Here is a 26,350-nt window from a genome sequence, read left to right as displayed (position 1 = left end):
TCGCAGTGTAGCACAGTGAGTTAAACACTACTGACGTTTAATAGCTGTAATCACTCGCAGTGTGGCACAGTGACGTAAACACTAATGACGTTTAATAGCTTTGATCCCTCGCAGTGTCGCACAGTGACTTAAACACTACTGACGTTTAATAGCTGTGATCACTCGCAGTGTAGCACAGTGAGTTAAACTCTACTGATGTTTAATAGTTGTAATCACTCGTAGTATAGCACAGTGAGTTAAACACTACTGACGTTTAATAGTTGTATTCACTCGCAGTATAGCACAGTGAGTTAACCACTACTGACTTCAAATAGCTGTAATCACACACAGTATAGCACAGTGAGTTAAACACTAATGACGTCTAATAGCTGTAATCACTCGCAGTATAGCACAGTGAGTTAAACACTACTGACGTCTAATAGTCGTAACCACTCGCAATACAGCACAGTGAGTTAAACACTACTGGCGTTGTTAATTGTAATCACTTCACTCGCAGTATAGCACAGTGAGTTAAACAGACCTGTTATGTTTGGTTGAAAAAGTGTGTTGTAGTGGTAGGACCTGTGTCGGATGAAGTGCCTGAGGTGCAGACACATGCTCTTGTCGTACTGATGTTGCACATATCTGTTAGTTTCTTCTATAGCGCTTATGTGCTTTTTAATGGCGGTGCGCTATAATACACTTTTACATAAATAAATGAGCGAATCTCTGTGGGACTGAATATTCGAAGGAAGGAATTGTTTTATAAAAATTAGCAACTGCGTGTAGATGAGGTGATGGCATAGGTTCGGTTCGAAGGTGTGTAGCTCTAAATATATACCAAAAATATTACTAGCACATAAGCGTTTAGTTTAGCAATCAGTTCTGATAACTGTACCCACAAGTGCGTTCAGTGGATTTTAAACACATTTTTGCTTTGCAGCACATTGCATGCTCCTCACCATTTTGCCACAAATTATTTTCCAGAGAACATGGTCGAAACAAATGCATCCTCACAAAAAACATGAATCGTTTTTTTAACCACATTTTATTGATTGTTAATAAAAAAAATAGCACCATGCACAGTGCAATAACAATATAGATGCTCTTCTAATAGACACACATCATGGTTGAATGGCTCCATCGTAATAGTCCTACCATTTCCCCCATACTTTACGGTGTTTATGGGAACAACCGCTTACATGTAAATAGTCTCTTGGAGAGAGGTTGTGACCTTAACAAGCTACAGCTGCTGACGATCGAAGTGGGATCAAAAATCGGCCTGGGCAGATTTGTTCTCACAGCTGAGCCATACATAAATGCAAGTGAGACCACTTCTACTCAGATTTTATTTCATTTAGGCTAGCAGCATATCATTTATTAAAAATCCACTGCGTGGTGGCTGCACGGCGCCATGCGCGTCTTAGTCTCCGCCCTCGCGTCTACGCCTGCGCGTCATTCACCTTTAGGGCGGGGGGTCTGGAGTCAGTGGGCCTGGTGGTGATCTTGCGCAAGCGCATTGGGGGTCGCGCAATAAAAAGTGCGCGTGAGTGAGAGGCAAAGGAGGCCAGAGACTAGAGAGTGAGACCACGAGAGGCTGGAGCGGAGCCTGGAGGCCCTGACCCCATAATTAATTATCTGTAGCCTACTCTGGGCTGTGTCTGCCGGCTGCCGTCCGACGCCCACAGGTGAGTGCTCATCGTTTCCATTGCATGCAAATGCAATCCTTACCCCACCCTGAACAATTAATTAATGGCCAGGCGCCGTCTCAGGGGCGTCGCGACTGGCCGGAATTCCAAGCAAAAGCCAGTTTACTCCCCGGCCCGGTTCCGGCACTGCAGCGCAGTGGTTCTATTCAGCGTGACATTAACCGTTACAGGACGTTTCCCTCTGTTACTCAAACATCGGGTGAATGCGCCAAGGTCTGCCGAATCCCACCCTCTTCCTCCCCGGGGCTTTAGACCCCCTGACAGAGCTTGCCTTCGAACAGTGTGAAATCCCCCCCCCCCCGTACTTCTACAACAACTCGTGAATTATCCACCAGCCAGCACCTGAACAGGGAGTGTGATCTGGGTCAGATGAGGGCACTTTCCGCGCCATTATTCCATTTTAATTTCAGCACCAGTATGTTATCTTAATTTTAGTGCAAGTATGCCACTTTAATTTCAGTATTACGTAAGTAGTAGAGTGCATTCCTGCGTTTTGTTACACAATTTTGTACTAATATTGGCGTGCACTACCGTGGTGCGTTTCATCCAGACACACTTTAAAAGCTTCAGAAAAACGGGAACCTCGTCAGGTTCCACCACGGGGTGCACTGCAGACAAACCAGCTCCTTATTGTTTATCATGAGTACCCGGTGCTCTTGTAAAGAATGGGGGTGGTAAAATAGCTGTGTGGACCGAACTTCGGTAGTTTTTATGGGTTTAATTTGGGTTCTGGCACTGTGCAAGCTGATGGCGTGTTGTCATCTGTGGAGGGGGGGGGGAGTTAAGGGGGTTGGGGATAGTACGATCTGTTAAAGCAATAAGAAACTAGCTGGTTTGCTTCATGATATTTATTCATGAACTATAGAGGACAATATTGGTAACGCGCACGGTTTGTTTCCTACAGTTATCCCTGACAAATGGCAGAGACTGCCCGAAATGCATGGTGTGTTTTAATTAACTTATTGTCACGCCATGCGGTGGGGGTGACCCCCATGTGCTGTTCAGAAAGGCCTGGATGGGCATTCGTTGAATATGAAATACATTGGTGAAACGCCACGTGAAAAATCATGGTGTGATTCTTTACAATAGTACCGGGTTAAGGATGTTAAACAATAAGGAGTTTATTTTAATTTCAGTGCCTTTATGACAATTTTGCATATGTCCTTCCTGCGTATCAGCGAGACATTACAGCGGTATGCAAGTCCTGTGCTACTTTACCATATTGTACGAAAATGCCAACATGCGAGTACCGTAACAAAGCCAGCCAACTTTCTTCTCTTCTGATTAAGATGATCTGCATAAATTATGCAGATGTCATGACAGGCCATGCCTCTAAGAATAGCAGTCAGACCTCTTAAGCAGCCCTTATCAGAAGCCTTCATGGGCCCCGGCTCAAAAACGCTATACGGGTCCACAAGCTGTCTTTTTTTTTTTTTTGTTTAAGGAGCACCTCCTTTCTGAGAAGCAAAAATGTTTAAACTTACCACGCCGGACTCTGCTCCAGGATTTGTCACCCCCTATTGGTGCGGCACCACCCCAGTGTTGCCTGATCTGAAACGAAAAGGCCAGGCCTGCGCTTAACTCACTGAGCCTCAAAGAAGGACCCGATTTTAATGTAAGGGATTTAATCAAAACCAGCAGAAGAGACCATTTGAAAGGGGAATAAAGTCTGCAGGTTGGGCGATCAATATGAAATCCGAGGCGAACCTCTGCCATAGTGTCAGGTTGAAGTTTTCCAAGGTCAGCTCTCAAGCTGAGGGAAGAGATACTAATGTCGCTCTGTTGCAAATTGCATCTGCTCATTAATGCCATTCAAACATGAATTTTGCAGGCACCAAAGACAAAGAGGTGTTCTTAGGGGTCAATGTCAAGAGATATGTGTTCCAGTGAATGGAGTTGGTGATGTGACTGTAGAGCAGGCAGCATGAGTCTGCTATTATAGCTGCATGGTATGGACAGCAAAAGAGCCAAAGTCTGCTCAGGGTCAGCAGTGTGCTAAAATACCCTGATACACAATCATAGCAGGGTGCTTAATTTATACAGGTGCTTTCCGGTGCGCTGCACTGGTGCTAAATTGCCAACACCGGCACTTATGGTAGTCTGCCAATGCTCACAAATCCACTGTGCTGCAGAACCGGGCTGGGGCCTACCAGGCATAGGGTGGAGCGAGGTAGTGGGTGGTGGCTGGCCTTTGCATTTTCCACTATAAGGCTGACACGCATTGCCTCCTGCCGGCTTGAAAAAAGGGGGAATAGGATCCCTTTGCTGTCGCAGCACAGTGGGTTGAGTGCCTGTTCTGGAAAAAGAGATACTTGCTGCTGGAATGCACCGGGTTGAAAGCGTTGGGGACTGAAACGGCTTGTATAACCTGTAGGTTACACGCCTGTTTCATGGATATGCCGAAACTGCTTTTTATTTACAACCCATTTGATTATTTGCTCGGTGAGAATACCATGGTCTAGGTCTCCCCTGAACCCCCCCCCCCTCCTCTTCCTCACACACACTTTCGGGAGCATATTGTTCATACTCACTGCTGAGACATGGTTAGATAAGTCCTTGTCGGCCTCAGATTCCTCTAAATTAAATTCATAATTGATCTGGTTTATTACATCAAAAAAGGCAATTTTTGTTGGCTCTCCGGGCTCAGTGCACTTTACCAACGCTAACCAGTGCTAAAGTGCTTGCGCTCTTTCCTTTAAACATGTTAAAATTGGCGCGCACACACCCCTGGCTGTCCGACGTCGCTGTGTGTGTGTGCACGGAGGATGGCCGAGGGCTGTCCAAACCCCGCCCACTCAATAAAACGGCCGCACATTGTTAAAATGTGCGCAGCGCGCAAGCAGTTAAGCATGTGTCAAGGCCAGGGCCTGTCATTGCAGTCTGCCTGTGCGCTTATAAAACTGCCATTTTGACCTGGCAAAAGGAACCTTTTTTCCAGGCGTAAAAATATTCCCTTTAACTACATATGTCACCACTAGCGCAAGCCCTTTCCATAAGGCAGAGTGCAGTGTATTTAAATGGTTTGGCATATACTTTTAAGTTTTATATGTCCGGAATAGGCAAGGCTGAGTTGATACCCTTGTTCTTTGTGATTCTTGAATTTTTCACAATCCCATGACGTGAGTGTACAGGCAACATTGATGTTTGCACCCACACTCTGAAAAGTGTTCCAGTGCCACTGGCCTAGGTGCCTTTGTGTGAATTTGTCAAGCTTTCTGGCTAGGGTGTCATGTGACACTTCCATGCCTTCTGGCAGCCTGAGTCCTTATGTGTGATGTTTTCATGCTTTCTGGCCTGGGTGCTTATGTGTGGTATTTCCATGCTTTCTGGCCTGGGTGCTTATGTGCTATTTTCCATAGTTTCTGGCCTCACTGACCTGGAGGCTCACGTGTCACATTTCCATTCTTACTGGCCTGGATGCTTTTGTGTGACATTTCTGTGCTTTCTGGTCTGGTGTGACCAGGCCTGGGTCGGTGCTTATGTGACATTTCCACGGTTTCTGGCCTCACTGTTTACAATGTCAAAATGCCACAATCATAATGTTGTGCGCTGTTGCACTTTACAAAGATGCTTTATTTTAGCACTGCTTACAAAACTAAGGATCTAAAAATCATTTAATGTTGGCACATTGTCTTGTACATTTTTTACTCCGAACCTTTGCACAATTGTTTGACGTTGAGTGCGTTTTTATGGTACAAATTAATTTTATTAAGTGCGTTTTTAAATGTCTTTATGCTATTTTATATGAAGAATAAATTGGTTATATTTAAATTCATGTTTCATGCTTGACATTTCATTTTCAGGTCTCGCCTAACCCAGCGCATGCGCTGGTCTGGCGAGACTTTTAGTACCGGCTTCAAAAAATGCTACCATGGCCGGCCTACAGCTTGCATGCATGTGAGCGGGTGCGCGCTTACGAGCAGAGGCGCCATATGGCTTTCCTCGTCATGCTCATTAATTGCATCGCTCGCTGTGCTTGATCGCGATCACTTTCGCGGCCGTTCATTAGGGGGTTTGGCAAATACGGCGCGTGATTATTTTGGCATTTCACTTTACAATAGCTGCTGCCCCATCCCGCAAGTGTTGTGAGGTGGAAGCTATTGTAAAGTGAAAGCGCGATGCAAATCTTAAGCGGCTGCCTTTGCACAATGCCGACAGCTTGTTAATGCGTGCATCTCGTCTTGCAAACGTACGCCTTGTTGTGAGCCATTGACATCGCTGTTGCCATGCGACGCTTTATTCCCATAAAAACCAACACCCAAAAATGAGCGCTGGCTGTAAAGTGTTCCCGTTCAGAGCAGCACCGTGAGGATCCGAGCTGCGTTATTCTAGTAAGGCGTGTCTTCCCAACACTACGTCCTGTGTAATTTCTATCCTTGTGTTGTCAGCAGCAAATGGTTTTGGACATCTACTTTCTTCACGCTCCCTCTCGGAGCTTAGTGAGCTTGTTCTGCAAGTTTCAAGTGCAGCTCTGTGGTTACGTTTCGTTAGAATCCACGAACAGCATGTTAAGAACTGTGAGCCCCATCTTTTTGATTTAAAAGAACTGCGTTACAAACAAAGTTACACAATTTGTTTATCTTTCCCAGTGGTATCGGGCTGCATGCTTAGAGGCACACCAGCCTTTAAGGGTTTATATATTGCTAACACATTGCTTTAGGATTTCCGTGACCTTTACCTAGCGAGGCGCGACTTTTTTCATGTCAGGTAAGAAATGCATCGATAAAACAATTTTTCTGTTCAATATATCCTACAATGAAAATCTTGTTTCTTTTCCGAATTATGAGGATTTACATTTCATAAATTTAGCAGAAGTCTTGGCACACCTAGCTAGAGGATAGATTTTCTTGATAAAGACCACATGTTCAATCCCGCAGTGCTCTATACCTTTTGACATGTATGATTTTGTCCTTTTCAGTACTAGTTATTTTGACTATTTATTAGCTAGGATGCCTGGTTATTTTTTCAGCAGTATTTAGGCTCTTTTGTTGTGTTTAGCAACAAATCCTTCCATTTTGTAGAAAGCAAATTGGAAGTGAGTATCGGAGTGGAATATTCAATCCGGTTCTGGCTTTCCATGTAACTCTGGCACAGCGATTTATGTTCTGGTGTAATTAATTACAATCTTGATTAAAGGGAGACCGGCAATGTGCAGCGTTAATATTTCACATTAACAGACAATGCTACAAGTTTATGAACAGGAGGTAAGATAGCAGACGGGCACTCTTGTTTGGTTTTATAAAGACCGTTGCACACTTTAGCTGAAGATGTTTTCTCGATTGTTTTTGTTTTCTCGTTTCTTATTGTTTTTAGTTTTCTCATAACCAGCCTTACACATGTTACAGAGGGACAACATACTGTTTCTCTTTTAATAGACACAACGTACACTAGCTACTCGGGTGCGCATATTTGTAGTATTTTGACGAGGTTATGCTATTTACCGAACTTGCTCCCCCAAAGATATCTGCCTCCAGTCCATATCTAATGCGCCTTCTCAGTGTAGTCCCTTTGTGCATCTCTAAGGACGCAGCATAGTATTGCCTTTTCAGCTCCAGTCCTGAGGTGTAACATGACCTGCACGTGTAGTTTCAACAAATTTTATCGTGGGATTTGTAGCTTAAAAATGGCTCCTTTCACCAGCTTCCTCGCATGTCGTTGCTTCTTAAGAATTACGCTGCATTCTTAGGCACTGGGACGCACATGCTTTAACCTACACACAATGGGCTCCTTGGTTCTCTGTGCACATTAGAGATAAACGCCCCTTGACATGGTTTTGTGCATAACTATACATTTTGATGTTTTTCACTACAGAACACTGGTGCACAAAAGGACCAATCCAAGTGTATAACATTTCAGGCAATGGCGTAAACTCTATTTGCACAAGTGCAGGACATCTGCACATTCGCAAGTGGGCAGTGCACTGAGCTGTGCAGTTTTTCCGTTTTAAGGCACAATGCAGCTGCTTTCTCTGAGGGAGGCAGATGTTAATTTCTTGGCTGTACGTGATTCACCTGCGCACATCCTGAATAAAGGGCCTTTGTGTAGTATGTGAATGTTGGGAACAGTGCTTTAGGACACTGTCCATTTCACGTCCTGTATATGTTATATCGTTTACTGTGAAACGTACTGACGTGCAGTTTTATGTTTTTAGTCTATGGAGAAAGAGTTGCGTCACTCATAGTAATAATGCATGTATGAGGATGCTATCTGTGCGTGTGAGTTTACATCTATGCATGCGCGTATGTGTAGACACAATTTCCACACTTGTGACACTCATACTGGGTGTGTGCTCAGTGGTATTTTGATTGAACACTAGGTAAAATGCTGCTAAAACATTTCTGGTATTAACAATATTGTTAAGGACAACCATGCGCCTTATTTACTAATTCTTTTCGAACTGTTTTGCTAATCAATACACATCTAACCTGAATCTCTACATTCTGTCAGTCAAGGGATATCCGGGATATATTTTGGGAAAGCCAGGCAAGTGGTCCATTCCCCTGTTCTACCCTTGTCAAAACAGCCCTGCCCCTTAGGAACGCTTCAGTAGTAGGGTCTTTTTCTACCAAATCTACGGAAAACCTCTGACGCTTGTAGGATCCAATGTAGACGGAGCCCAGTAAGCTGATTTTAAATCAGAAGCCGCTTTCTGGTCCAACAGGAACGTGATGCCTGCGCTGACCAGCCAGTGAACTCCACGCTGGACCCACCATCACACTGACAGCGGACCAGAGACAGAGAAACAGACTGGTCAGTGCTGATCCAGTGTGCCTACTGGCGCATGTACAGACCCTTGCGTGCACTGCGGCCAACACCTACGAGGTTGGGTGCAAAAAAGAACCTGCCGCAGGCTCTACTTTCCTATTTAGATGCCTGCGACTTTACAGCTCGAAAGAAGGCAAACACAAATGCAGATAACTGCAGGGCTGTTTAGAAGTTACCAATAACAGAATCGTGTTCCTGCGCTAGTATGATTAGAAAGGCACACTCATTCTAGACATGTCTCTGTATTGATTAAAAATCAATTGAGAGCTTGCTTTCGCTTGGGAGAGGTAAAGTAAACCAGCATTGGCATAGCCAATAGGGCTCGCCTTTGGGACCTTCTAAGTATTTAGTTCTGCAGCACAATAGCCTTACTGCAACAACATTAACTGTTGCATGGCTAAACACTTATAAGGTCCCAAAGGCGAGACCTATTGGCTATGCCACTGCTTGTTTTAGTGTTCTCTTTAGGAATGTCTGAGATTCATGACTGGGTATCCTGGTGCTCCGTAAGGTAATCATTTACTTTGCTTTAAAAGTTAATACAATCTAATATGTAATGTAAAATGTTGCCAAAAAAATGCTTTGTTTTGGCCTTTCTGTCTCCAAAATTTTCTCAGGGGGGGGACAACCTCCCCTACTCCCCCCCCCCCCCCCCCCCCCCCCTTACGCTTGCTCGCTACACACCATGTTGGGGCTAGTCTCACTTTTACTTTGTTCTCTGATTCACTACTTGTGTCTATTTTTGGTGCTCTCTGAAGGAATGTCTATGGGTACATATGACTGGGTGGGTAACCTGGTGCTCTTTAACCCCTTCGGCGCTCATGACGGAACAGTTCCGTCATGAGCGTCGGTTGGGCTGCGCTCATGACGGAACCGTTCCGTCATGAGCCCGCCCGCGCAACGAACCTTCAGCGCGGCGCGGATTCCCGCGCCACGCTGAAGGGGTTAAGGTCATCATCTACTATTTACTGTCTTGAAAGTTGATACAATTGTGTATGTAATGAAAAACGTGCTGTAAAAGTCACCATTTTGGTCTGTCTTTTTCCAAAATGTTTCCCCTAGTAGTAGTCGCTCGCTACACGCTGGACGGGGACTGGTCTGGCTAAATTTGCCAGGACTGCTTTCAGTAGGGCCTACAGCATCCAGGAAGGAGCCAGTGTGAAGAAAAGAAACCAGCGGGGAAAGACACAGACCTTATCTGGATGCCGCTCCCCCCTCCCCTCGCCTCTTCATAAGGAGGCCGGGTGAGAGCTTGGAGGCAGACACTGCTAGGAAGGGCTGAAGCAGAGCACAAGGACAGCTCCCCGAAGAGTACAGCATGAGTCAAGGCAGCACCCAGCGGTACCCCTTGGAGGCGAAGGGTGTGGGTGTAGTGCAGCATCACAGGAAGAAGGTAGGTGCCTACGGGTCACTCACTCTTCTCCAGTGCATCTCACAATCTAGGGAAGGGGTTTATTTGATCTGTTTGGTGTATTACAGCATTCATGTATCACTAACCATATGATGGGTGCTGAAGCGCTTGCCTACATGGGTAGCATGCAGCACCGTGTTGGGTGTGTCTTTGTTTTTGATCCTATGTGGGCGTTTGCATGTGATGTGTGAGGATCAACTACATGTGGTTATCGTGTTCTAGGCAGAGCCACAGGAAATATGCGGCAGGAGAAGGCCAAATTATGTGGCCAGTAACTGCAAATTTTGTGGTAGAACGTGGCACATTTTCTACTAGTAATTGCATGCATAAAGAATACCTTGCTTTGATACTACTGATGTCGACTTTCATTATTTCAGAGTCTTAAAACATTTGATCTCGATTCAATCTCTTACTAAGACTTACTGAGAACATTATCCTAAACGTGTGCACAGGACCTCAGTTACATTTTCTACTAGTATTACTTCTTATTTCATCATTTTAAACTTGGTAACACTCTGGGCAGTGGGTGCACCTCATTAGTACCACTTTAACATCCAAATATAGCAACGCGCAACATAAAGGTTTACAGTCCAGCTTTGCAAAAGGCCTCCACTGAGCTGCAACAAAAGTTATCACATGTTGTGCAACTTTTTAACCGTTTGCTCTAGAAACCATTTTATTTTTGTTAAATTAATAGATTATGCGACAGATGTTGGATTACATGGCAAATGCGCCAAATGTATAATTATGCAAAAATTGTGGCCACACAAGCGCATAATTCCAGTGGCCCTGGTTATAGGACACCATGCTCACCAATGTGATGGATGAAGAAGTGTGAGGCAATCGCGCAGTTAATGGCTTCTGTGAGCTACTGGCCCCGCAGGCCCCTTTATGGTATTTCTTGTGCTGAAAGTCCACTTCGCCGGTTACCACACTGGGTTGTCCATTCTGAGATATTTTGTTTACGTTTGTGGTCCTGAGAAGTTGTAGGCTAAAGGGAGTAGTAGTGCAGAGATCTGCTGGGGTGGACTTTGTTAATATCACCCCAAATCTTATTGTCATTGTGAAATGCCACTACATGGACGTAGTATGTTGCTGGTCGGTACCTGTCGTTTTGGACTATTTGAGAGTCCTCCAAGGGCCAGTACATGGCAGGTCTCTTTAGTTATTCCACGCCTGTTCAGTTGGTGGTGGGTGGTTTATTGCTGTTGAATAGTACACAACTTTGTTATGGACATGGCACGTAGCAGTTCTGCTAACCATAAGAACTGTGACTACTAAGTGTGGGTTATGTAGTTTGTTATTGCATTATATAGTACTTACTACCCTCTGATGAAGCGCTGTTGTTTCTACGCTGGGAAGCACGCTGCTCCAGGTCCCCATGTTTGTGGGGTGTTTTTTCGACTTTTGGTAGTTATTGTTGGCTTTTCGGATTAGCCATGTGCTCTACAGAACCCATTACACGCCTTTACTCCTGCTTCTATGTGGTAGATTACATTAGTAGGAATCTGGTGCGATCTTTAGAGGGAGGGGTTAGCAGTCTTCATAGACGAGCAACCTGGGATTGGGTTCTGTTAGGGGGCAGGGTGGAAGTTTTTAAAGTTAATACGAACGAGGCGTTTGGAGGCACAGAGCGCCTCATATTAATACAATGTATAATACTATGTACACATGAGATGCACGCAATCACCGATTCACTTAGAATTAATATGTTGGGTGCAGAATGAGCGTTCAGCGTTTTTGTATCACAAATTCAAAGACTGTATCAAGAACAACCGAAGGGGAGCAAATGCTGCAACGGAGTTTGCATCGTTTTAAAAAGCCTTTCCTTGTGTTAGAGATGGGGATTCCTGGGTTTAGAGATGGGGGATGTCAAAGCGCTTCTCGGGTAGTAGAGGTTTCAAGGAGCGCTTAAGTTAAGTACTGCATTCTAAGGGGCTTTGGCGAGAAGATCTATCTTCGCTGTGTGCCTTGAGTGGCTAGGGGCCATATTTTCTTGAATCGCTTGCTCTGAGAGCTAGGTTATTTTTTTTCTCCTATTTAGTTGTAACCCCCTGTATGTTAAGAAGGCACTTTGATACACATCTTTCCTCAATTGGGAGCCATTTCAATGAGGAGAGGACCGGCGGGATGAGGTCCTATTTGATAAACGTCTGACTTGCAGCATACAGTGTGGGCTTAAAGAAGGAAATGTCCAAAGGAGATGTGGTTGAGGGTGGGGATGTGCGGTAGTGATGTGGTCTAGTGGTTGGGATATGGCCTAGTGGAGTAGATGTGGCGTAGTATAGGAGATGGGTCCAGTTGAAGAAATACGGTAGTTCTGGTTATGAGAGGGATTGAAACCCTCAAGTTATAGTTGGTGCCACAATCCGTGATTCACACAACCTCAAACCAAACCGTCACTTGCACACCAGGTTCCATTGTTTGTGACATCACCAGCAAAGTGACAGATGCAATTACTAAAGAGAAACAACGCTGCGGGTCAGATCACGTTAGCGTTAAGACTTCCAGTGAGGCAACAATGAATACAGTGCCATTTAATGTTTAACTTTTAATGTGTATCGATTTTTGCGCTCAGTGGACTGTACGTAAGTGCTGTGCACCCACCTGGTCCGTTGCCAAATGCACGCTGATGGCACCCAAATCCTCATGAGGAGGAGGAATGGCCCATGGAGGAAACCAAATATCACTACTTCGAACACATAGACCCATGGATGAAAGAAAACACCCCCTGTGTGGATCGAACCAACAATGAAATCCGATCCATGGGGGTGGCAGCTCCCAGCTCCTGCCCTTGAAGGACCTACAGGTCTTGCAGAACTTCCTGCAGCCTCCCTGGAGTATAAAAAAACTAAACTTTGGGGTATTCTTTAAAGCCGATCTCTTTTGTTCCCCAGTAGATGTAGCAGTCAAAGGCATCCACTTCAGGCCAACATCCTCCCTCTTTCAAACCTACGAACAGGAGAGCATGTGAAGCAAGCACTTAACCCCCCCCCCCCAATCCCCCCCCCCCCCCCCAAATAGTCTTAGTCTCGGCAAGAATGAAATCCGAAGGTGTCAATTATTCACAAGACCTGCGACGCATAGAGCAAGGGTAGTTTAAAAAAATGTCCCTCACTATAGCCCAGCGAAAAATAATTTATTTGCCTCCCCAGCCTGATTGACCGTTTTGGTATTTACTAATTCCCGTTTGCAGTACCCTGAAGTGACCATAAGGGGGTGCTGCAGCCCCTTAGAAAGCTCTGTGAATAAACAGGATATTGTGGAATAGGTTTGGCCGTGGGTGGAGTTAGTCGCATGTTGGACTAACTCATGAAAGAAAGGATGGTTGGGCTGCTGTGGTGTCAGTGACGTGTCAAAATGGCACTAAAAGGTCGATAGGTTAGGGGTAAACCATTCACGCAAGGTTAGTGACTCTGGAAGGTAGATAGAGCTGGGAAGGAGTCAGGCACTCGCCAGACCGGTAGAACTGGGACAGTCACTTACCGATCACACTGGAGCTCCAAGCTTCACAGGCTCATCCTGTGAATCACTGGTCATGGGTGAACTGTTCAGATCATGGGGTCAGTGGGGCCCAGTAGTAGCCAGGGACTTGTGGGAGATGAGTGGGTGCAGGAATGATGGAGCAATGTTCCCATCGAGGTCAGGTGGTGTGAAGGTCCAGCTTGGGGACACCCCAAAGTGGCTGATGGTGGTACTCATGTGTGCTCTTAGGGGACCAGACACACCAAGGGGAAGGGCGCTGAGAGTAGGAATCTACCGGTGCATGGATCCTGGAACCAAATGACAACCTCTGTGGTGGGTGTGTAGGCAGAATCCTTGAGCCCAGGATGCATTAAAGAGTGGTGATGTGAGTGAGAGATGTGCATATTTGAACTTGCTTGAATGATAACTAAATATTTATGCTAAAAGTAAACCATATCGTATATCCGTGTATTTGATCATTAGAATGAGAAACTTGATCCACATAGTCACTAACTTGGAATATTCTCTTTTTTCAGTTTGTCATATCTTTATTTCGGGCAAAATAACACGAGGCATTTTGCTCAGTACCTCAATGAGCGAGGGCCAATCGGTGGCGGGTGTCCTGTCCTCTGTATTTAGAGCGCTATCAAAGCACTGTTAACACAGCAGGTGGGGCATTCGATGGGGGCCCCACACCTGCCCAACTTTAAATGAGGCCCTTGGTCTTCAAACCCACGTGTCCTGTGCCCCCTAATAGTTCTTTCCTTTCTTCCTCTGCAGACCTACATGTTCCTGGTGCGCTGGTCTGATCGCAACAACATCCTCATCTACCGGACCTATGAGGAGTTCAAGAAACTCCAAGTGAGTACACAAACGCCAACCCGGAAGTAGCGCTTTGTTTTTGGCGGGAATAACAGGAAAGGGACCCGCGTACTCAGACATGCTCTTTTATGTTCCAGGTGAGTCTGAAGAAGAAGTTTCCCATTGAAGCCGGACATATGAGGAAGTCTGAGCGCAGCATTCCTAAGCTAAAAGGTAACACGAATACATGTGCGCGACCCAAGTTTAAATGCCGATCAGTGGAGCACCTCATGTGAGGTCTAGTGCAGTGATTAATTTGAGCCGGTGGTTTCCGGTGCTCAGCACCAGCACTTAATCAACACCGGTGCTTAATCATGAACACCGGCGCTTGAGCACCAGTTAAGGACACATCCATTTTTGGGAGGCACAGGGAGATTAAGTGATTTGCCCAGAATCACAGGATGTTGAGTCCATGCCGGTTCTCAACCCTGGTTTGCCAGCTCTGGCGTCGGCAGCTCTAGCCATCACGCCACATCCTCTCCCTACTTGTAGGGTTTCATTGCTAGTAGTTGATTCTGTTTTAGGCAGCGCTAACAGGCGAAATGGACAGGTCAAGCTGCATCCTGATGAAAGCACCAGCACTTATTTTTTTTTTTACAAATTAACCACTGGCAAGTGATCTTTTTTTGGACAGGGTAGATCTCATTCCCTGGCAAAGTCTGGTCCAGCTTGCCAGCCTTTTCAAGGAAAACTTCTATAGATTGTTTGCCATTAATGCTGCTGCACGCATCTTACAGCAAACCTAAAACACACAAACAGTACGAACTCCTTAAACAGCTGGGGTGCACTTTCAATTTAAGTCGTCACTGACCTTTTGTATATTTCCCCATTCACCTCTCAGATGCTCCTGCCTTCACATTCAGGAAGGAGTCCAGAAGGTTCTTGGCGCGCCTCAAGCTGCTGGAGAGTTACGCCCAGGAGCTGCTGGAAACTGACGCCAAGATCTCGCAGGGCGAGGATGTCACTGCTTTCTTCACACCGCAGACCAGGGATTTTGATCCTGCCTTCACCGAAAGCAGGTCTGGTGCCACAATTACTTTATCAGTCGTACTGTGCACGTTTATTGTGTGCTAAATGTATTAGTAGCAAATCAATACCCAGCCTTGCATGCACGACTGGCGCCTACCCTTGAGCAAGGAACTGGAGCAACTTCCTGCATGCGAGACTGGGGGTAACAGAACAATAAAGCATCTTCCACAAGCCGAGCTGGGAGGATGCATTAGACCCAGCCAAATGCAAATCCGTCTTGACCCAGCTCCAATAGGAACAGTCCAGCCCGAACTACCCAGCCAGGTTCTCTCTGAACTGCTAAACAAGCAACCATCGACCGGTTCCCCCCCCCTTGATTGGGGCTCTTCAGTCAGGTGTATCTTGGTTCCAGTGAGCTTGAAACTCATGTCTGGGCATACCATTGGCCGTTTTCACTCTGAGGGAAGAGTGGAAAATTGAGGAATAATGTGTGCTAGAGCCACATCCTTCAGCAGGTGGACTATCCTCGTAGACGCAGGCTTAGAGGCACAACCTGCCCCACGGTTGAAAACCATGACTTCCCTCCTTGAGCTGGGGCAGGGGATTTAGGAAGCCTTTGGACTGGGAGGTATAGCGTAGAGGACCCCATGAGGACCCCACGAGCAGTGAACCAAAACACATGACAACATCTGTAGGAGTGTCGGGAAGTCATGCCTCTGTGTAGGTGACCCTAAATAGTCCAGCCTCATGAGAAACCTATATCAACTCCTTTCCTTTAGATGTACTTTTGAGTTGGATAACACTTTTGTTAATGGTATCGTGTAGTTTTCTTTTTAGGTTTTGGTACCATACAGAAGTCTTTGGGATTTTGTGATCTCGTATGGATTGGAAAAGGAAGAGTTAGGGTAACGTAGACAGGTGTCAGAGATGCGGCAAATCTAGCTTCCTGGATGAGGTTGCTTTTGCTGCTGTTCACTGTCTTTCTGTATTCTGTGTCTCAATGCGGAGCTCGCTCCTGTACCATATTTCAGTAATTAATATTTTTGGAGCCAAGAAACCCAGGTGTAGTAAGAAACGGAGAGCATTGGAGGCCACTGCAGGGGAAACACATTTGTGATATTTAAAAGATCCACCAACATCCTAGTATGTCCAAGAACCTGGGCAGTGTTGGGGTCCAGAGGAGAGTCTGATCCTTAGATCACTGCTGCGTGGTGCCACTTCACAAGCCAACATTGGGGCGTCACCCAGACTAGTGTCCAAATCTGGAAGCCTTGTTTGTACACAAGGGGACAATGGAGCAAAGAGGAGGGGGCAGATATTTAAATCTGTCCAGTAGGGAGGACGGCAAGGACACGGCAATACTCCCAGAAGTATGGATGTAACGGAGAATGCGAGCTAATGCCAACCACAGTGTAGAACAAGTGTTCATGAACCAAGGCCATGTGGGGGCTATCACTCAGCTATGATTCAGGAATCACTCGGGGAAGTAAATCTTGGTCGGAGTGGTATGGACCCTGCCGTCAGCGGGCAGTCCGGCACAGCTCGTAACAGAGAATAGGAAAAGTCCTGGACAGATGGTGCTTTAGATACTGCTTTGGTTAAACCTGGTGATGTTGCAGAGTGGACAGGCTAGATCAGCAGGTCCAGCCTTGAGTCATCCTGCAGGATCTATCTAGCTTTGGACGAGCTTAAAGTGTGAGACCTAAGATCAGGCACCAGGGTGATACTTTACCCTGTCACTTACTGTGAATTTGTCCCAATCCTTCGGTTTGATTTCTGTGGTATCTCACATCTGAGTTTGCTTTGAAAAGGTGTTGGCAGTTGTTTTCTTCTCTGCTTTGGTCTGTTTGGGTGCATCAAAGTTGGTGGTCTTGTGAATATAAATCCATAAATTTGATTTCAGGATCATGTTTTTTGTTAGTTACCGTGCCAGTCAATCACTACATTGACAAGAGACCTTCCCTCCTTTACTTACCGCAGATGGTCCGACTGCCAAGCCCTCGTCTCCTAACACAACAGCACACTGAACATTCCACTCACCACCTCCCACCAGACACTAAGCTTAGGACACCAAAATCCTGCTGTGGCTTTATGCTTTGTACTAAATGGTGTTCATGTCTATTCTCTAGCATAGTCATCATGCCCCCAGAAGTACGAGATGGGAGCAGGGAGATGTCAAAGCAACAGGCCAGTGACGCAGTCATTCAACCAATAAGAGCTGAGCAGTACTGTTGCTTGGAGGCGTACGAGGCCACAGATACTAAGAAACGCCCCTTCAAGGTCCGTCGTGGAGAGCTCGTGGACGTGTTACTGAAAGACACCACAGGTACTCCCCTTCTCACAAATGTATTCCCTTACTAGCAAGTACCGTAGAAGAAACATGTTACATTGGAGTGTACCCATAATGGGTATTTGCATGCTTTAGAAAACTGAAACCAAATCCATCATACATGTGTTAATGTCCCACATACACCCATAGAAGTACCCAAACACCCATTCATGTCACATGCACACATGTTACCCTAGAGGAACCCAAACATCCATTAATCGCCCATATACACACCGGTACCCATAGAGGTACACAAACACTTATTAATATCGGATGTATTCACACTGTTGTACCAAGGCTCCCATTGGGTGGGTACCCAGACAACTGTTAATGTTGTGTGTACTTGTACGCAAGTTAATATCCTAAATACAACAGACACCCATAGAGGTGCCCAGAAAACCTATTAATGTTTGGTGTTGTCAAACTGATAATGTCTGACACTTCCAGCCATCGACAAAGGTACATCAAGATGTACCTCTGTGGGTATCTGAGACCTCTGTTCTCCTCGCACCAGTACCCCCACAGTCCAACAATCAGGGCTAGTATTATGATACAGGAATTCCAGACACTCAGCTAGGGCATCAGCAATAGGATGGCACCATACCGCTTCTAGAAGCACCAAGTGGAGCCCCCTTGAGAGTGCAGGGGCTATCTCTAAAATGTTGCTCTGCCTAGGGTGGTAAAACTCTTGTGCTGGCCCTGCTCTCGGTGGTTGTAGAGCGGATTCATCGGGTAAACGATCGTCCGCTCTCCCGATTCCTTCTGCAGACATTGTGGCACACTTCAGTTAAACCCTTCCACTATGCCCCCTTCAGCTGTTTTAGCTTGTGAATCCCATCACTGGCCATGTCCGCCCCTTTACATTCAATGCCATGCCGTTTGCCCAACTGCACATCACAGAGGAGCTCACTGGATAGCATTTTGAGGCTGCCTACATGTTAATGTTACCGGATTTCTAGAGCGCATGGCTGCCCGTGAGCGTCCCCGCGCTAAACAAGTACAGATGGAATCAGAAGGGAAGCTTACGGGAACAGCCAGGTCTTCAGAGATTGACGAAATGTCAGAAGGTTGGGTTGTGCGCGGAGGTCAAAGGGAAGGGAGTTCCATAATTTGGATACATTATATGAAAAACGTCGACCTCCTGAGCGTGTTCTCTTGATTTTAGACGGCAGAATAAGGTGGGCATTGGAGGATCGGAGAGGTCTGGACGTGGAGTAGGGAGTAACAAGGTCTTTCAGGATGGGGGGGGTTCTTTTCCATTAAGAATTTTGTGCGATATACAGAGTGCTTTAAACTGTACTCTTTCCACGACGGGCAGCCAGTGTAGAGCTCTAATGGCAGGTTTGGCCGAAGAGCGACTCTTAGTGTTGGTAAGAATCCGGGCTGCCGCATTCTGCACTACCTGCAGCTTAGTTGTGACTTTCTGCGGTGCACCCAGGTACAATGCGTTTCCATAGTCCAACCTTGACAGGATGAGGCCCTGGATCAGAAGTTTCCTTGATTGGAAAGGGAGTAGTGGTGGGATTTTCCGGATGGAGCGCATGAGGCCAAAACAGACTCCAGCCGTTTTCCTAGCTTGAGTATGCATGGTAAGATTTTGATCTAGCCATAAACCGAGACTTTTAATCTCGGTTTTGGGGGTAGGAGGCTTACCCATGCATGGGGGCCAGAGAGAGACAGGACGAAAGTGGGCCTGATTCCCCATCACCATAATCTCTGTCTTGTCGCTGTTAAGCTTCAAGTGAGATCTGTCCATCCAGCTGACTATGTCTCTCAGGCAGGAGTAGAGGTCGATGGTGGGATTTTCCTGCTGAGTAAGAGACAACCAGCTGCGTGTCATCTGCATACGTCAGGAGTTTGATCCCGTATGGGGTGACTATCTTTTCCAGGGGGGACATGTATACGTTGAAGATCGTGGGGCTCAAAGAAGAGCCCTGTGGCACTCCGCAACGTATAGGGGTCTCTTTAGATGTATAATTACCCTCTATCACCAGGAATGAACGGTCCTGAAGAAACGCTTTCAGCCAAGATGGGGCAATACCTGAGATTCCAAGATCTTTCAATCGCTGGGTCAGGATCTGGTGATTGACCGTGTCGAAGGCCGCACTCAGGTCCAGGAGGATCACTGCCACTGATCCTCCTGTATCCATGATCTTCCTAGCCTCCTCAACCACTGTAACCAGTTGCAGTTCCCTGGCCCGGGCGAAAACCTGTCTGTGAAGATTTGAGTAGTTCGTTAGTTTCAAGGTAGTTAGATAATTGGGAATTTATGAATTTTTCTGTTATCTTGCTGATACACGGGAGAAGAGAGATCGGCCTGAAGTTGGATAGGTTAAGGGGATCTAGATTAGGTTTTTTTAAGTAAGGCTCTGACCTTCGCCTTTTTCAAGCTGAGGGGTACCAGTCCGTTAGAGAGGCATTGATCACATTTACCATTGGTAAAAGGATGGTAGGTGCTACCTGTCTTAGAATTTTTACTGGGGCGGGGTCCGCTGGTGAGCCACTTTTGAGTGAAAGGAGAATGGAGGACAGAATGTCCGGACTGATGGGGACGAATGTATCAAATCCCATATTAAGGATGTTGAGCTGTATTGCAGACTGCGATGAAGGGTCCATCGGGGAGAGAGGCGGAAGTTGCTGCAGGATATTTTGTATCTTTTGGTCGAACGTGGCCAACTTATCACAGTAGTTGTCAGAAGGATTGATCGAACCTATGGGTTCTGGTGATTTTAAAAGTTGTCTTACGATTTGAAAAGTCTCTCTAGATAAGCATGATGCCGCACTGATTTTCTCTTGGAAGAAAGTGGTTTGAGCAGTTTTAAGGGCTTTTTTATAATTAAGGATGGACAGTCTATAGTCCCTCTTTCTATTAGGGTCGAAATCCTTCCGCCACACTCTTTCGGCTCTTTTACAGAGCTTCTTCAGATGGCGAGTTTCCTGGGTGAACCATGGGGAGGAGGGTTTTTTTACGGGAGGTCGAATTAGTTTTTTTGGGGAGGATCGAGTTACGGAGATTTCATCATGGATTTAAAACTCTCTTATCAGCTATAGCAGGGTCTATTTCATGGTTTGGTTTAAGGAGTTCCAGAGCCTGCTTCCATTTGTCAATGTCCAGTTTGGCCCTGGGGCGTGTCGGTTTACCAGGGGGATTGTAGGGAGGAGAGATGTTGGAGATCTCCCACCTGAAGAGGATGAGCAGGTGATCCGACCATGGCAGGGGGATTGGGGCATTAGTTTTGAGATCATCAATATTGCAGATAATGGGGTCAAGTAGATGTCCCAACAGGTGTGTAGGTTGGTCGCTCTGAAGATGGAGATGAAGAGCAGCCAGATCTGTAAGTAATTCTAATGCAGTTTTGTCGTCGTTGTCAAAATGGATATTAAGATCCCCTAAAATTATCACGTTGGATAGAGTGCTAGACATGGCCGTAGAGAATTCCAGGAGAGAGCTGCAAAATTGGCCCAGAGGCCCTGGTGGGCGATAGATGAGGACTCCAGAGAGGGAATTGCATGAGGAAAGTTGAATGCTAAAATGTACATTTTCACAATCCGATAAGGGATTATCGTGAAATCTACATTATAATTGTTCCTTAGTAGATAATAGCAATCCCTCCTCCTTTTCCCTTCTCACGGTCCACGTGTTGTAGGAGGTAGCCCAGTGGTAGAGACTGTATGATGTCGTAGTCTTGAGTCTGGGGTGAGCCATGTTTCATTGAGAAACAGAATCTCAAATTGCTCCTCCGGGAGCAGCTTTATCTGTTCAAGCAGTTATTCATGCAAGGCAGCAGGCTTTGAAGCTGCTTCTGAGCAGCAGATGTTCCTATTCACCCGACCATCCCCTTGCACCCTCCTGGATACACCTTCCTTTGCAAGTTTTAAGGTGCCTGCTGCATCCCATTGGAAATGATGAGACCCTTTTGAATTATTTGGGTTGAAGGGTTCACCTGATCTCTGAAGATGGCGCTTGCCCATATGCTGCATCTGTCAGCAGCTGGCTCTGCTGTCCCCATAATGTGCTTGTTCCTGTCCACCCTGTGGAGGTGACTTGTATTGATGCTGCTCATGATGTGTGTGCTCGTGACCCATGACGTAGCTGTTCTGTGTTTAAGGGTCCCTCACAAATATGTGCTCAGTCCCTGTGAGAAAGGACTTCCTGTGCTTCACGTCGTCTTGCTTTCCTTGCATGACATATAAGCCAGATATGGCTTCTATATGATGGTACCAGACCGCACCTCATAGTTGGGTGGGGGGGGGGGGGGGTCTTTCTCTCTGTCGCTCATGGCGGGCCTTCTGTGCTCTTTCCTGCAGGCTGGTGGTTGGTGGAGAACGAGGAGAAGCACCTGGCCTGGTTTCCTGCTCCCTATCTGTCCAGACTTTCAACCTGCAAAAAAGCTTCTCCAAGATGCCCGTCTACAGACACTGGTAAGGCTGAGTTCTTTTTCCAAACTTGTGTAATCACCAACTTTCGCACCGACCAATCATATGGCCCTCTCTCTTGCGTTAATGTACACAGTCCTGACTCTGAACTGTGTACTCCTGGGCATCCTCAGACACCAGAGAAGAACATTCAATGCATGCAACTGACTTTATGACTCCAACACAACAACATGGTCTACTGGGTGTTGTTGGGGCCATCTGTTCATGCTTCCTATTTTTAACCATGTTTTGATAGTAGTCTTACATAGCAAGGTGTTTTAGGGGGATCTTTTTGATCAACAGAATCGGGGGAGGCCATCTTGACATTCAGAACTCCTATGGGCGTCTAACTGATGGCATGGGCCACACCAGAGATGCCCTTCTTTAAATTTAATTCCAAGCAATCTAATTTGCATGAGTGTATAATCCAAATGAGGGTGGTCCTGCTTTCAGGGGTCTTCTTGAGCCAGCTTATGGCCTGTCTGTATTGGAGTTGGCACTCACTGCCTGCCGGAAGTCCCTTACTTTATTGGACTAACGGATATGACCATAGGTCAGTGTTTTGTTTTTAAAGCTATCCTTTGCAACTGTGTTTAAAAATGGCTGAGCCAGTTACCCAAGAACGGGTGGAGTTGCGTTCTGAAATGTTTTTCTCATCCTGTTTAGGAGAGCTTTACTTCGCAATAAAATCTTACGAGGCCAAGGACTCAGACCAATTGTCCATTAACATTGGTGTAGTGGTTGAAGTTCTTGAAAAATCTGACAATGGCTGGTGGCAGGTGTGGTGAGTTTATTTTGTGTTTGGCTTTACATGTTGGTGTCCCCTTCACTTTCCTTATTGTACACGGGCTTAGGGTTACCAGATGTCTCCATCTCATGAGATGCCATTGTTTGTAGTCCAGGAATTTCCCTTTATAAATCACTGTTTTCAGGTGTGCCAGATTGTATGGATCCAGTCAAGTGAAAGACTACAATTCCCAGAAGGCACTAATTTGGTAAATGAAAGTCTGTTTCGATGCCAGATATCTCAGTGACATCTTGTGGATGGTTACTGTTTGGTTTCTAACACTTTGCTTTCATTGCTGTTATCAGTGTCCAATGTGTGGACACAGCAGGACCTGTAAAGAACTCTAAAGTAGCCCTTTTAAAATGGGGAGATTTCAAGCCATGAATAGTTTTCAGGCAGCCATTGCAATGAATTGCAAACCATGAAGTCTTTTTGGTGTGATGCACCTCCTGGCTTGTAAATACCTTACCCGACAACTTGAAGCTGTGGAACCAGGTCTAGACTAGAGCCTTATTCTGGGCACTGAGTGACTTGGACTAATGTAGTTTGATTGAATGCTCTGAGATGTCAGCCGGGATGTCTTACATGTCACGAAGCAAATTGTGGTTGGAGATATTAATTTGAGTTTAGGTTGTGTTATCTCCATAGTTTCCACTTTTCATTTTCTTATTTTTTTTGTATAGCTGAAACAATTCCCTTTAAAAACAAATCCATTACAGCTACTACCTATTTGTGGCATTTACCTACAAGTGCATACTTTATAAATTGAGTAAGATTTAGCTTAGTTGGGCCATCCTTAACCAGACCCTGCATCTACAATACCAATGCATCAGTGTCTGATTTCTTTAGATGGATTGTTTGCAATGATGCTCTACCTCTCTTTCTAGGTACAATGAACAGGTTGGGTACGTCCCATCAATGTTCCTGCAGCCATACAGAAATCCGCATCAGAAGTTCCAGGCTATTACAAAGAGTGCTTTGTATTCATCCACGCCAGACATTCGACAAGCTGCCTGCCCAACTCCGCCTAGTCGGGCATCCCTTGGGGAGGTGCCGTCACAGCGCAACAGCTTCAAAGATGGGACTGGTAAAACAGGGAGATCTCTGCAGAAACAGAAATCTATATCGCTCAGCAGCCTTACCACCACTTCTTCGGAGAAGGTCCTGTCCCCAGTAACTCTAGAGCTGGATGTCTTTCCAGAGCAGGCATCAAGTGGCGTGAAGTGGAAGCCCACCTCATCAAGGGACGTCCACTTTTCACCAGCAAACACGGAGCTTCTCTACATGAACAGCGTTGCGGTAGAGGGCCATCGACAAGGGATCAGCAAACCAATGGCAAGAAGTCATCTTAGCAGGGATGCTGGGTTTGGGGAGAGCTCCTCGACAAGTGGTTCAACCGAATCTCTGTCTTCTTCTAGCTCAGACTCCAGATCTAAAGTTCCTAAGATCCCACAGAAGCCAGGAGCTCATGAGATCATGCAGAGGTGCACCACCTTCACCAAGAAAGCCTTACAGAGGTCAGCAGCCACCCATGACTCTACGACAATATCAGGGACACCTGAGAGCGTCTGAAGCAAGCATTTTCAGGAAGGTAGAATAATTGCAGGAATATGGCTACTGAAATAAGAAGTTACAGCGTGACACCTAACTTATCTCAGCGGTCTAATGTCCTCTCTTGCTTTTATGGCGAAAGTAGCATCTCACAGCGGTCACGTGTTATGCAGATGCATCTCAAGAACAAGCATGTGTTACGTATAGCGACACCGAGCGATGCAAGAGTTAAGGATGCTTTAATGAAAATAACCTGCCACTAGGCTAAACTGTAGTAGAATTTTTTCTTATTGATATGTTTGAATGCAGCAGACAGTGAATTGACTTGTGTTTAGGTGTTCAAAGCAAGGACACCATTGGCTATAACAATGGTCATGAATTTATATTTCATGTTTGGAAAGTCAAGTTCATAACTATAGGCAAGACGTTTTTTGATCGCTTTACAGTGTAAGTGGTCTTTGTCATTTCTCATGTTGGCAGTACCGAACCAGTCTGTGGCCACAAACTGAACATACGCAGAGCTGTGATGCAGACTAGGGACAACAGGAGATTTATTTTGAGACAATCCATGCAATAGTTGTCCAAATGAATGATGTAATTTACTGGGATTACAGTTCCGGATCTCTGCATTCAATAGTACGTCACGTGAACTGGCTTGAGGTACTTTGTTACTGTGGTCAGCTGACGGTATCTGAGATTGAAGTGCAAAGTGGCGGGAACACCCGCAGAATTTTGCTGCATTTCCTGCCCTTGCCTGGGATTCATCTCACCCGTAAAGGATTCAGAGCAATGAGGGTTGTGTTGGATGCAGAGATCCCTAGGTGCAAATACCTCCCGCGGTCCGTGTAGGTAACAGCGGTGGGGCAGTGGCATAGCAAAAGTTCAGGGAGCCCTCCTGCAAGGTACATGGAGTGGCAATCGCTCCGGATTTAATCCGGAGCTCTCTGGCCTGAGTACTGTGCTGAGGGAGCCCCTGCAGCTTGGGGTGCCTGTTACACCCCTGTGGTGGGGCCATTTTGAGGGACGATGCAGAGTGAATTAAATTAACAATTTTCCCTTGGCATTGTCCCCCAAAATCCCCCATTAACTGGGCCCAACGCCCCACTGCTGTTACCTGCAGGGACCATGGGGGCTGGCGAAAAACTCAAAGGCTTGGTGGTCGATTGTCTTGACTACTGCAGAGGAGTCCAGTAAAGCAGGTGCAGAATAATGGTTCTTGACTGCGAAATCCAGCATTTGATAGTTACTTGCTCCTAACATCAAATGCCAATTGGGTTGACTCTGGTTCCTGGTCCGTCAGTTAAAACTCCAGATAGTTGCAAGTACTCCATATGATGCAGCTACCGGCTTACAACTCTGGCATTAGCAGCATTAAAAGACTGCTTCACAGAATGCAGCCCCTCCAGTTCTTTGGGTGTAGTAAGACATTCTGTGTGGCTGAGAGCGACCATAGAGCGCATCGCTTCACCCTTAAGTTTCCAGCTGTATTTATGTTGGGCTGATAAGGCAGAATCAGGAAAGCTTCCTGTAAAACTGTAGACTTCCTATTACTTCAGTCTTGCCTGGATTTGTAGAAGTGATTGCTCTTTGTAGAAATAGCAAATCAAGGCCTGGTGGCAAACACCGCAAGAGCATCCCATCCTGTACGAAAAGACCACAAGAGCATCCCATCCTGTACGAAAAGACCACATGCTGGAAGGTGCTAACTTTGCATCCTAAAGATCCTGGACTGGTTGCAAGCTGGGTCCCTGAGAGGTTCTTGATTGTTGGACCCTCAGCCAGTCTCACCCAAACTTGTGTTGTGAAGGTGCAGTGAAATTAACTGTTTTTAGGGCTAAAGCACCCACATGAATGTTGCTGCGTCTCTTCCACAATGCGCTTTCAGTTATTACATTTCATCTCCTCTTCCTTGTGTTAGAGCCTTGTGATGTTTCAATAGCAAATGTCCAAAAATACATCCTTTTTGGAACAATGTGTACTGCTTAATGTCATGTATTTATGCACTTTAAATAACGTATATGATACATGTAACCTGTAATTGGTAGGTATTTATGTACCTGTGTTTTATTGTTCACTTTTTACTTTAAATAAAACCTTTCCTGATTGAA

The 26,350-nt window shown here is 45.9% G+C and overlaps 1 protein-coding gene across 1 annotated transcript; it reads left to right on the top strand.

Moving 5' to 3' along the window:
• Window positions 1-1,527: 1,527 nt before the first annotated feature.
• On the top strand, window positions 1,528-26,350 carry LOC146796699 (NADPH oxidase organizer 1-like). Its single transcript, XM_085629380.1, has 9 exons — window positions 1,528-1,667; window positions 9,519-9,846; window positions 14,110-14,190; window positions 14,289-14,364; window positions 15,032-15,209; window positions 17,289-17,485; window positions 21,797-21,910; window positions 22,571-22,688; window positions 23,579-26,350. The coding sequence occupies exons 2-9, from the start codon at window positions 9,772-9,774 to the stop codon at window positions 24,261-24,263; spliced, it is 1,524 nt and encodes a 507-aa protein (XP_085485506.1). The 5' UTR covers window positions 1,528-1,667; window positions 9,519-9,771; the 3' UTR covers window positions 24,264-26,350.

Source organism: Triturus cristatus, chromosome 10 (genome assembly GCF_964204655.1).
Source record: "Triturus cristatus chromosome 10, aTriCri1.1, whole genome shotgun sequence".
Taxonomy (NCBI): Eukaryota; Metazoa; Chordata; class Amphibia; order Caudata; family Salamandridae; genus Triturus; species Triturus cristatus.
The sequence above is the reverse complement of the archived record's forward strand: the minus strand, read 5'-3'. Positions and strand labels throughout refer to the sequence as shown.